General features: G+C 40.3%; 1 protein-coding gene across 3 annotated transcripts in view; it reads right to left on the reverse strand.

Annotated features, from left to right (window-relative positions):
- Positions 1 to 13,599, reverse strand: part of sgsm2 (small G protein signaling modulator 2) — a 97,317-nt gene that overhangs the window by 83,152 nt on the left and 566 nt on the right. For all 3 annotated transcript variants that reach the window (XM_051678840.1, XM_051678839.1, XM_051678838.1), the window contains exon 2: positions 627 to 702. In XM_051678840.1, coding sequence (XP_051534800.1) covers positions 627 to 702 — 76 coding nt within the window. The remainder of the gene's footprint in view (positions 1 to 626; positions 703 to 13,599) is intronic.

A 13,599-nucleotide genomic window follows, 5' to 3' on the forward strand; every position in this document is an offset into this window, starting at 1 on the left:
TGTTGAGAGTGTTGTGATGCCACGCAGTGTCCCAAAATCACTGACGTAATAAGGTCTTGCCTGGGCTAATGTTCCTGCCTGTCAATGTATCACTGGAGTAAAGAGTGTGAGTCACACACAGACACACCCACTGCCAGTAATCTGCACAGGACAAATCAACCTTATTGTTGGCTGTAATCCAAAGCTCTGGAACTATCATGCCACCAAGCTTCAGCTATCTCACCTTAAAACCCTTAATGAAAAGGGCTCTCAAATCATCTCCAACTGAGATGTGTGCTTGCACAAAGAAGATGATGTCATGAGATTCATTTGTGGCAGAATCAGAAATTACCTAGGGCTTGGGGTAAAAATATCCATGAAAATGAGAAAAATGTCCCCTGCCCATGAATCTGTTATCTAACACTTTATTGATTTCATAATATTCTATTGTAGGTCTTTGACATAAATGGAGACATTATGAGCTATATGTTAGAAGGAAATATGCCCTCATAAATGTAAGATGGCCCATAAAAAAAAAACTGATTTGTAGAGTTATTTCTAGATGACCGAATATGGATCATCTCTTTCTTTTATCTCTAATATTTTTTATAAATGTGATTCAGAAAAAGTTATTGGTTTGTACTCACTGCAAAGTGCAATTACGTGGCTGCTGTCTTCATGTACAAACTTCTTGGTCACAGCTTCCTCCATAATCTGCTTCACCTAGACACGGAAAGACACATAATTAGGAGCAGCACAGACAGGCAAGAAATAATGGGAAGTCAAATATCTTTCTGCACACTCGAATCCGGCACACAAAAGCAGCTAATTAATCATGACAGTGTAACCACAAATGCTTTAATTAGGCATCATTCAATTGATAAGTTTCCTTGGGATTGCAAAGAACTGTGCAGAATGAGCGTTAATCATCTTTGTCTCCTCTAACTGTCAGTAGTAGAGCAAATCCCAGACTAATTAATCACAATCCTTGCAGGTGCTTTTATACTGTTTGTGTAATTTGAATAAAAGCAGAAGGGTAACTGCAGTATTGAGAAGCAGCAAATTATGGGCATCTGTTGATTACGGGCATGACTTGTGTACTGTATGCCCTACAGTGTGAGATTTGAAACAAGGCTAATAGACAGTGAAAGAAGGACTATTTAGAGGCTGAGGTCAAGTGTATGGTCAAGGCTGTTGTCCTTAGATCAGGGGTTTTTAAACTGGGGTCAGCAGAAGAAAAAAATGACTACACAATGTAGTTTTAGGGCAATCAAAGTAATTGTTAACTTGAGATAACTTAAATTTGTTTCACACGTTTTGTTACACACCTTGTGAGTGTGAGTGTCATCCACACAAATGACTGAAAATCATGAGATTAATCTAATTATCTTTAAAATAACACAATTATTGTTTTTCTCATACAATATAAATTGGTCTTTATTCATGAAAATATCAACATGTTTACATGGGAAGTCAACGTGTTGCTCCCGAATCCCCTATTCTGCCAAATTATTAACAAGCGCCATCCCCCATCAGGAATTTTTTTGCATCAATTCAAATGTGATCACCTTTCTCTCCAACATGATCGCACAGAAGATTGCAGGCTGTCTCATAGAGTTTCAGTATCCTAGGACCGGCCACATTATGCCGACTCACCGACAAGCGGCATCTCCTATTAAACATTTTTGCAACGGCTCCAGTGTGTTTACTTTTCCTTGTGGTGCAACTGGAAGTACATTGCATCAGCAGCGTAGTAGGAGACTCATGTTCGATCCCATGTTGAGACAAGGAAGTAATAGCATTCACATAATCATTGACAAACACGATTCTGAGGTTGCTAACATTAAATTTTTAGTCCTCTGATGGCTAGGTTTAGGTTTGGGGTTTGGGTTGGGGGTTATAGTTTATTAAATATGCATTCCTCTTCACGGTGTTACAGCCTGTACAGCTGAAAACAACTCGTTTCGGTGCCCCTCTGTGGATATTACACCCAGAAATTGGGCACATGTGCCCAACACTTACGGCTTTGGCAGCAGGAGGCAGTATTTTGCATTTCGGTAAGTGCAGATTTTATCGAATGAAAAGTTAACCTTCTGTTTCCACTTTCACTGCGAGATCAGTCTGGCACTGCTGATATTAGCGTGTTGTGCAAGTAACCTCAAACACATGTTTTGGTCCTATGGAAACCAGGAAGTAATTCTAAGTAATCGGTTGCATTTTCCCTCTAAAATTCAAAAATAAAATAACATTTAATAAAAAAAACATTTTTTTTTTTTAATTCTCTACTGACTTAGAGGGTTGGGGTTTGGGTTAAATGTATTACATCATTTACAACTAAAGAAACTCACTTTTAGCACCACTCTGTGGGCATTTCACTCAGAAACTGGAACTCATATGTGCCAGTTCAACAATACTTCCAGCTTCATGCCACTGGGGGCAGTGATTTGAATTTCAGTAAACAAAAACCGATTTCAACAGCAGAACTTTTGACCTTCGATCAGTGCGATCAGTCTGGAAAATATATAGCTGCCTTTATATTTTTGGAAGGCGGCTCCTTGCTAGGGGCTGATCATATTTAGGGGTCCTTGGCACTAAAAGTGTGAACACCTCTGCTTTAGATGAAAAGTTTATAGCTAGTCCACCACAGTAGCCTACATCTGCCACATTACATAACGCGTCTCGAAAGACTAAGTCCAAAACAGCTGGATGATGGAATAGAACATACAAAATTGTACGTTTAATGTAACCCCGTGTCAGTTCTCTGCAGTGTCTTTTACTAGATTTAAACGAACACAGTGGCATTAAAACCCATTTTCCAGCTGAGCTAATAGCAGTAATAATGGCATTAATGTCATCACTCAAGCATTTTTCAGCTGAAATAAGGGGAAATCAGAAGTTTGTCAGTCCACACACACACAGTATGTGGCCATTAGATAGCAGGTATCACTGCAACCTATTTGCGGAGTTAATCCACTCTCTAACATTAGTCAATACAAAGACCACTGACATTCTCTCCCAAATTTAAGAGGATATAGTGAACACCTACATATTGTAGCAGTCAATCACATATACAGTACAGCTATAAAAAGACAATATATGAAGCAGCATGCAGTACTAAATCGATCTAAAGCTCTTTCTGAATCAGTCTGCTGGAGAGAACAACTTTCATCAACCCAAAAAAGATAACACAAACTACATCAACACAGAACGCTGATTCTTGCAATAAGAGACTAAGAGATAAAACGTCCTATACATACAAAAGTTTTCTTTATGTTAAAAATCATTATAATAATATTAAAATTCATAATAATAAAAATACTGAAAAAAGTTAAATACAGCAAATATGTATGCTCAGGGCATTTATTACTTATATTTTTAAATATTTCATTAGATTTTTAAAATGCATGCTCTATACTTGGAAGCACATGTACGTAACTTAACCTGTCCTCAGCAAGAGGTCACAGTGTTAAACTGCCAAACAAAGTGTTTAAAAATGTAACAAATTCATAAATATCAAATGAAAGGTAGGGATCTGTAAGATCTGCCTTTCAAAGTTGTTTCCTCACTTTGTGTCAACCGGATTTTTTTATAATCCTGAATAAATCAGACAATGCCATGGTCAGCTACAATATAACTCTGAGTAGCCCTTTCCCACTTCCTGCTCATGGTGGATGCAACAGTAGCACACGTGGTCTGGTAAGTTTTATATTTTTTATATTTTAAACAAACAATGTTTAAGTCTCTGCGATCATAGCTTCAACATGTCAACACCGTCATCCCATTGTGATAATTTCTGTTAAGAATTATGGAATAATTTTAGTTTAGGTTATAGAGGCCACTTTAACTGAGGAAAAAATGGCTCTAGTGTACAACACATGGCTAAGATGTAAAAAAAAATAAAAAAATAATCATGTAATGTCAATAATGTGACTAAAAAACAGAATGCATTTTATAACTTAACTTCATTACTGAACACCATTATTAGATCATTAGAGACTTTGCACTCTTGTTGGATAAATCAAATTAAAATAGTATGTTTTTTATTGTGTCTGACAGAGCTAAATAAGATGTAAGTTATGAAGTGAATAAATGTTAATTTTCTAAAAAAAATAAAAAAAGATTTTTTTTTTTTACATTTATTTTTTATAAAATCCTGTTCCCTTACATGGTTTGTTAGCTCAGACCTTTGTCTACAAATACTGTATATCCAAATCAAATTAATTTAGTATTACAAAATAAAAATAAAGATTTAAAACATGTTTTGTCTCTTATCTCAAGAATTAGTCATATTCAAGGGTAGTAAAAAATATAGAAATATCGATATATAATGATAATTTTCCTTGTGACAAATATCAAATATCAATATTATTATTTACATTTTTTCACATTATGGTGATGGGAATTTTTTTTCTCTTTGCCCAACTGATCTAGGAAATCAACGACAGTCCCTTAGAAGGTGCCGTTATCATGCTTTACTCATAATCACTGTTATTAAAATGTATTACAGTAGTAACATTAACAGAGGTATTTTGACAAAAATGTTAGTATCATATTGCTAACCTTTTAGGTGAAATGTATTATACTTTGTGTATTGAAACTATGTTGTAATAAATAATGATTTTAAAGTGTTTAGGCTACTATTGTATTCATAAATGCTATAATTAATTTTTTAGAAAGACTAACTACATTGTCCTAAACACAGAAATAAGGACCCATTATGGTCTTATATGCTTGTGGCTTTGCATTGTACATGGATATTAGGAAATAAACAGGCCTTGTTTTGTAAACTGGCACTTTTATATTAATTTAACAATGCCTTTGGTGATTTGGCAACAGTTCTCTGAAGTCCAATGAAAATGAATGAGAAACATTGAGTGAAATATTGCAATATATCATAGTTTTAAAATGCAATACACCAAAAATAAAGAATCGCAATATCAAATCATGACCTAAATATCGATATTATATCGTATCGCCAGTTACCTTGTGATTCCCACCCCTATTCAAAGGTAAATATGAATAAACCATTTCAAAACGGTATTGCATTGTTCATTACCATTATGCCGGCAATAAATATTGATGACCAAAAAGTAGAGAGGATGGGAAAATGAAACAAAGTTGTTTTGCTCTTGTGGGAGCCATTTCTGACAATGCCTGCTTCACGCAGCTGTATTAATCGTCCACTGATGCAATTTAACTTCTTAGGGAGCTGCTGATGCTTTCAGTTCCTAGGCAACCAGAAGGCGGCTGACTGCCGCTTAAAGAGACAGAGACCTGGGATGTAACACAAAGAAAGTCAATGGAGGAACAGAAATCCAATTCTGTGCATCACAGCAGTGCTGCTATTCAGTCATTTTCAATTCAAGATTAAATATAAGCAAAATCCTAACACTTATTTCATGTCTATTTTAATCAATTTATTTCCAAACCATAAACTTTACTAGTTAAACATAAAACAGACAATGGTTTAACATCATGATTAGATGTCAAAAACTGGTCCTCCTATGCCCCCCACCCCAATATATATATATATAAAGAAATATTAATATCATCGCACACAATTCATGCTCTATGGTAACCTCGTTTTTATTTGGTGAAAAAAATAAAGGACAAGGACCAAGCAGCGGAAATGACTCATTTCAGAGACAAAAAAAGAAGAGATTAAATCTTACATGACGCACAAAATTTCTTTAAATCTTGATGAACGAGATGATGTTAAATATTAATTTCCTTATTAACCCAAGCCACCTGAGGCCAGATGATGTTGGATACATCTATCATGCTAGGAATTGTTTCAGTTCTTCACATCAATGGTTTCTGGCTCCTACAAACCTGCCCTTGATCATTGTGAGAAATGATATCTGCCAGTACTATGTGGAAGTTCAAGAGGCTGAATCAGCCTTGTAGACACAGTCTGCTCTGACAGATGAGACATCTTGGTACCAATTTGGGACTACATTTGCTGCACTTCATTCAAGATTTCTATTATTCATGAGGGGCACATTTAAAACCGACCCTCTCTACACTGAGGAGAAAGATATAAATTAATTTTACTCATATGATAGAATGTAGTAGAAAAGATCAAACTAATCAAGAACAAATTTTGCAAACTTATTGATTCTCAATACATGTTCATTCATATTATGTAGTGTATAAAAAGATAAAAACACACCTTGAAGGTATCCGTTATCAAATTTAAAAAGCATTCAAATTAAGGTAAGCTAAAGCTTTAATAATGAGTTACATCCAAACTGATGGTGGCATGTAAAGGCAGTGGGCCTTGGCAAAGTCCGTTTCAAGGCAAGTCAGTCCACTCGGTGACAATCTTTGGATCACTCCCTGAAAGCTATTTTCTATGGATACAAGTGGCATAAAAGTACAGCTCTTATCGACTTGAATGGTGAAAGACCGAAATCTCCACAACGGTTGGTCAAGATTACAATCAAAGAAAATATTTAAAATCTGCAGTAAAATCTGACAAAAATGGTATCATAAATTGAGGCCATGTCTGTATCTAAAATGTGATTGGCACTTATACCTGTGAGGTGGGACTTCCCTTTCTACATCCACCATATTGGGTGTTCCAATTTCTTTCATTTATTTCAATACAAGTGGTCCGTCCCTGCTAAACTGTCTCTGGCCTTGGCGAGTTTAACTCTTTTACAGTATTGTGAAGCAACCATGGTCTTAAAGGGCCTTGTATTATGCAGTGATAAATTTTACTCTAAATGGTACTTCAGAAATCAGCAGTGTTGGATGTAATCTGATTACTGTAATCAGTAAAGTCAAAAAGTAGTGTAATGCCTAACGTTTTAAACATTTTAAATTCTTCTAATCACTGACTCTCCATTAAAGAAATTATTTTTAAGTACATTACTTACTAATATTTCTAAAATAATATTATTTATGAATAATACATTTAAAATATGATTTAATATGTTCTGTTTGTCTTTCAGTGACAGCCGAAAGGTGTGCGACAATGGACAAGGGGGAAATATAGGCATTATTTTGAATTCGCTGAGTGGGTAAACAAAAAACTTTTCTATGAAAGTGTTTTAGAAAGCAAACATATTTTGTGTATTTAGATTTTTTAATTGGAAGCACATGTACGTAACTTAACCTGTCCTCAGCAAGAGGTCACAATGTTAAACTGCCAAACAAAGTGTTTAAAAATGTAACAAATTCATAAATATCAAATGAAAGGTAGGGATCTGTAAGATCTGCCTTTCAAAGTTGTTTCCTCACTTTGTGTCAACTCTGTCAGATTTTTTTATAATCCTGAATAAATCAGACAATGTCATGGTCAGCTACAATATAACTCTGAGTAGCCCTTTCCCACTTCCTGCTCATGGTGGATGCAACAGTAGCACACGTGGTCTGGTAAGTTTTATATTTTTTATATTTTAAACAAACAATGTTTAAGTCTCTGCGATCATAGCTTCAACATGTCAACACAGTCGTCTGCGAAAACATAAGAAAACATAAAAGTAAAGTAATAAGTATTGTGGTTGCTTTTGCTGAAGTAATCGGTAAAGTAATCTGATTACAATTTCAGAGAAGTCATTTGTAATTGTGAATTACTTTGAGTAACTTACCCCACACTGTAAATCGTCTCGGTTACACAACCTAGTTGAAACCTTTGTACAATAACGCCAGAATTGGCTATGGTGTTTAAGCCTGCCCTTTTAGGTGCAAAGCTGTCTGGTATAATGTGGCCATGCAAAAACCATTCTTCAGAATTTTCTGACTGAGGCACAAAGAGCGCATTGCTCGCACCTCAAAAAACCCTGAGTCCATAGTGCGGCCAGCTTACGCAATGTCTTGTTCCCTTCATCTCAGGGAGCCAAGGTTACATACATAACCGAGATGTTCCCTTACGATTCTGTCCACTTGACATTGCGTCACTAAGCTGACGCTATAGGGAACAGATTCCCATCATGCCACACTACACGACATAACCTTCTCAGAGAGGAAACATGATGCCGCAGTCCCTCGGGACTGCAACTGACATGAGAATGCCGCAAGTGAATGACCCTCAGGGTCTTCATGGGTCCAAAAATGTGTGCCCAAACCGGACCTGTCTATTATTTGAAAGCTTGGACCCGAACCCATGCAGAACTGAGAAATGCCGGACCCGGACCCGAACCAGACCAGTTTATTATTTGAAAGCTGTGACCTAGACCCGGCCAGGAGACACAGACCCAATCGACATCGATTTCACAGCTGATTGCTATTAACAAGTTCATTTACAAGTTGTGAAAACAAAACTTTGTGTCTTACCTAATGTAACGTTAGCAGCCTTCTCCCATGTGCCTGGCCGTGACGCATATAATCCATCCTCCTTGCCAAGAAAGTTGGTAAAATACATCCATGCTTTCTGTGATACCTCTCTTGCTGAATGAAACAGTATAGCTAATCCACTCATTATTTCAGCTTCAAAAGTCCACTTGCTGTCACAGTGATGGATGACAAATGCAACTTGTTTAGAATCAGCTTTGCAGTTTTTTTGTATCTCACATAAGATAACTTCGACTCTTTGCCCTTTTGAACTATAACAACGATTGCTCGTTCATTGCCACGGCTGCTAACGTTAGCATTGCTAATTTGCAATCATGTGCCTTAACTCTGTTCTGCCTCTTACATCACTCTGCTCATTGTGGCTCCGCTCCATTTTTCACCTTATATCCTGGCCCGCACTTTCTCATCTTAATTTTACAGTGTTGTAAGTTACAACTCACACACACAGCACCATCATCATCAGCGCTGTCTGATCACAGACAGGTCTTCTCGGATCAACTTGGGTATTACAAATAATGTAAAACAGACCCGGGACCCGCAGCAATAGAATGGGACCTGATGCTGACTGTATAAAACATGGATCCGAACCCATACGGGTCCCGGGTCGGGTCTCGGGTTAGGGAGGACCTGTGAAGACCTCTACCTCATGGTGAGCCAGGAGGGGAACACTCAGAATATATATATGAACTATGGTCAAATTGTATGAATTTATTAATTTATTTAATGAACCCCTTCACGAACACAGTAGGAAAGGAAGTTTATTTGTAAGGAAAGTGCCTGTGACTTTTGGGAAATACAATGGTCTGAATGCAGGCGGTTGTGTAAAAAGACAGGGAACCCAAACTTAAAAAGAGGGGCATAAGTATATGTTTGGCCAATGAAATAGCAAGTAGTCTAGACAGAGCTGACTTGCTATGAGAGAGACATTATGTCTAGGTTGTAAAACCATGTGAATGTGTTTTGAGAAGACCATCTTGCTGCAAAACATATGTCTTGTAAGGACACACCATTCGTCCATGCGAGTGTACTTTAACACCAGTTGGGCAATTCGCACCCTGCGACTCGTAAGCCAGGGCGATCACATCAACGAACCAGTAAGAAAGTCTTTGCTTAGACACAGACGTTCCTTTCAAGCATCCTCCATAGCACACAAAGAACTGGTCAGACAGTCTGAATTGGTGGGTGTGCTCAACGTATGTGTGTAGCGCTTGCAAAGGGCATAACAAATGCAATTACTGTTCTTCATCAGAATTAAATGGAGGAGGGAAAAAGGCTTGAAGATGAACCACCTGTGCTCTGAAGGGTGTAGTTAGAACCTTAGGCACATAGCCTTTCCTGGGTTTGACGGTGGATTTTGAAAGACCCGGACCAAACTCCTGACATGAATTGTCAACTGACAGTGCCTGCAAATCAACGACCCATTTTACTGAGGCCAAAGCCAGCAGTAATGTGGTCTTAAGAGAAAGCACACACAATTCAACATAGTCCAGAGGCTCAAAGGGAGGCACCGCGAGCACTTTTAGGACCTAAGTTAGGTCCCAAGTCGGGACTGTAGCCGGGCGAGGGGGATTTAGCCACCCCGCCCCCTTAAGTAATTTTATTATTAAATCATGTTTACCTATAGAAGTGCTGGCTTCAGGTGCACGATACACAAATATAATCAGCACATAAACTTTGAGCAGTGACGGAGTGAGCCCTGCATCCAATCGTTCTTAAAGAAATGTACGAATTTCAGGTATGGAATAGTTCACTGGGTCTTTGCCGTGTGAAAAGCACCAATTAGTGAACACATTCCATTGTAATGCGTAAATGCATTTCGTGATGGTGCTCTAGCCTGTAAAATGGGGTTCATAACAGAATGAGCCTATTCTGGCTCGTCCGCAGTGCTCTGATCAAAGGCGACACACGTGTAGGCTTCACAGCTCTGGCTGGGGATGCCAAATCATGCCTTGTGTTTGAGAGAGAAGGTCTCTCCTCAGCGGTATTTCCCATGGAGGCCTGTCCAGTATTTCTACCATCTCCAGAAACCAGGACTGATTGGGCCATTTTGGCATAATTAACAGAACTGTTTCCATGCCCACTCGGACTTTCCTGATGACAGAATGAAGGAGTTACACCGGGGGAATCGCATACTTGCATTTCGCCAGCCATACGTGGGCCAGCGCGTCCTGGCGACTTATTTACGCCACTACTGTTATGTTGTGGTGGTGATTCATGATGTTGGAATGAAAAGCTCTCAAAGCCAGAAAGACAGCCAGTAGCTCTAGGCGGTTGACATGCCACGCTCATTTCGCACCTGTCCAGGTGTCGAAAGTCAGGCGTCCATCAAACACCGCGCCCCAAGCTATGTTAGATGCACCTGTGGTCAGCACTTTCCGTCTGAAAATTTGGCCCAGCATAACACCCTGTTGGTAGAAAGCTGGCGCTATCCATGGTACTAGAGTAGCCAGACAGCGGTGAGTCACCACGATGCGCATGCGCCAATGCTCCAGGTGCAATGTGCAACATCGCTTGAGCCAGTACTGGAGAGCTCTCATGTGTAACAGACCTAACAGTATGATGGCGGATGCTTCCGCCATATAACCCAGCATTCTCTGAAATGACTTCAGTGGTAATGCTTTTCCAGTTTGAACTGAGACAGACACAGATGGATGGTCTGTACGTGTTCGTTCGTGAGGTGCGCACACATGCTCATGGAGTTGAGACGAAAAGGAGATTTACTGGCTGGGGAAAAGTGTGCTTTTTACCCAGTTGACATTAGACCAGATTTTCCATATGGCAAAGCAGCAAGTCTCTGTGTTCGCTCAGTAGTGCCTTTGATTGGCTAGTTATATAACCAGTCGCCAAGATAATTCAAAACACGCACACCGTTCATTTTCAGTGGGGCAAGCGCCACATCGATACATCTCATGAACATGCGGGGAGCCAGAGAAAGACTGAAATGAAGAATTTAAATTGATGCGCAGTTCCCTTGAACACGAATCTAAAAAGCCGCCTGAAACGTGGTGCAACTGGTATATGAAGTATGCGTCCTTCAGATCTATTGACGCAAACCAGTCCTGAGGATGAATGTGCAATAAGATCTGTTTCTGAGTTAATATTTTGAATGGGCGCGTTTCGAGCGCACGATTCAAGCGTCTCAGAAATAGAATGGGCCGAAGCCCGTCGTCCTTCTCCAGAAGGAGGAAATAACGGCTGTAAGTTCCGCTGTGTGTGTCGCAGTCTGAGGCAGTCTCTATCGCGTTTTTTGTGAGGAGACTGTGCGTGCAACACCGGCACATTCTGTGCTCAATCGTTTTAAACACCCAGTCCGACATGCCCGTGAGGGCTTGCCACCCATTCGTACAGCGGGACGGTAGGGTTATTAATTCATCTGAAAAAACCTCTATCGCTTTCTTTGCAAGAAGATTGTGTATTTCGGCTCGTAACAATGGCATGTCTTCGGACGGAACCATGGAAGAAAGAACACCATTGAAATGGGGTGACCGACGTGCAAATTGGATCGTATAACCATGTTCGATCATTTATAGCATCCAGTTGGAAATACCCGTAAGGGCTCGCCACACGTCCACGTAACAGGACGGGGGGCAATTTGGTTTGTTCATTGTATGATCTAATGTACCGCTCACCACTGTGAAGCGGTTGTGCATAATGTGTGGGCTTTGAAGTAGGAAAGCTCTTTATTGAAAAAGTGTGAGTCTAGTGCATGTGCAAATAGCGCTGTAGTCTTTTTTGCATTCTTAATGGCATATGATGGAATGTGAGACACAGAAAAAAATTTTTTAACAACAATATTCCTTTCCCGCTGAGTATGCTTTTCCAGCCAGTGCGGACATCAGTCGACATGGCTTGGAAGGATGAACGGGGCGTGATTTCCACACCCTGCTACTTGCTGGGCAGAGATGTGCCACTACCGCCTCTTCCACAGGGGGTAGTTGGGCATAATCTTCCCCATGGCTCACTTCAGAGGAGAGTGGAATCGCTGTGCAAGCGAGCTAAATAGGGCGTGTGCCAGATTTTTGTCAGTTCATTATGAATTTCTGGGAAGAAAGGGACAGATCTGCGGAACGCAGTCACATGACGTCATCCGGACTGCAAGAACCGTTCATTAAGGCGAGATTTTTCAGGTTCCTCTGGAGGAGACCACTTGAGACCGAGCTCTTCGACCACCCTTGAAAGGACACGAAGCATCTCCTTGTCAGTGGCACGTTCACGCTCCTCGCCCTTGCTGGGGGAAGGGGCGGCAACATCATCCATTGACCAGTCCTCCCCAGCCTCAAAACCGCTGAACCTGATGAGGTCGTGTGCTCCTGCAGAGGGCCGAAGCTCGTCACGCACATACTGTATTGGCATAGACGCAGTATATGGAGACTGAGGGGCTCGCGGGGCGTGTGCCAGCACCAGGTCTACCTCAAATTCATCCTGCTCGACCTCGCGGCCCGCCGTGTCTCCTCATGTGATCAGCTTAGTGACGCAATGTCAATTGTACTGAATCTTAAGGGAACAGTTCCGTCACACAGAATTAAAAGGCGCAAATTTGAACAGGAAAACGTTACATGCGCATTCGTGTGTAACAGCTCAGAAAATCTGGCTACTGTAGTGTTTTCACATGAGAAAGTTTGTGACCATATTTTTCGTGGGATGCATCATAACCCCAGATAAGAATATAACTTAAGTGAATGTGGCCAAGCAGAGGCATACGAAAGATGCATCGCCATCAATAACAACGAATCCCTTCTAATCAGCCAAATAATAAAGCACATCTCTCTGTTTTTATAAATAAACCTAGCGTGCTCTAAGGTCCGCGCGCTCAGCCCCTCCAGCATCTGTCAATGGCTTATCATCCAGCGGGAGATGCTGCACAACAAATTCGGTTTCAACTCGTTGATTTGTTTACATTGAAACAAGCTGAGTAAACATTCGTCACTAAAATAACATATTTGTCTAGAGGATTTAGGCTTTAATTGCTATATTTAGTCATTTGTTTGATCTGGTGGAACTGATCTATTGATCACAACCGAGCCCACTGATTGCAAATCTCCCATGGCCATATCAAGTTGCACATAGGCGGATGAGAAAAGAAAATGTTTGAACCGCTCCACAGGTGTGCATGCTTCGATCAGGGCTAGATTGGTAATCTGACACACCGGGCATTTTCCCGGTGGGCCGACGCACTTTGGGGCGGACTGGCCATCGGGAGAACCGGGACTATATTGAAATGAGCCGCCGCGTTTAGCAGAACGGGCCACACAACGGCGCCGCGATATGCAGAAAAGGACAGCGACACCCCCCGCTCAACAACTTTTGGGCCAGTTTCTATGT

This window comes from Myxocyprinus asiaticus, chromosome 39 (genome assembly GCF_019703515.2).
Source record: "Myxocyprinus asiaticus isolate MX2 ecotype Aquarium Trade chromosome 39, UBuf_Myxa_2, whole genome shotgun sequence".
NCBI classification, from domain to species: Eukaryota; Metazoa; Chordata; class Actinopteri; order Cypriniformes; family Catostomidae; genus Myxocyprinus; species Myxocyprinus asiaticus.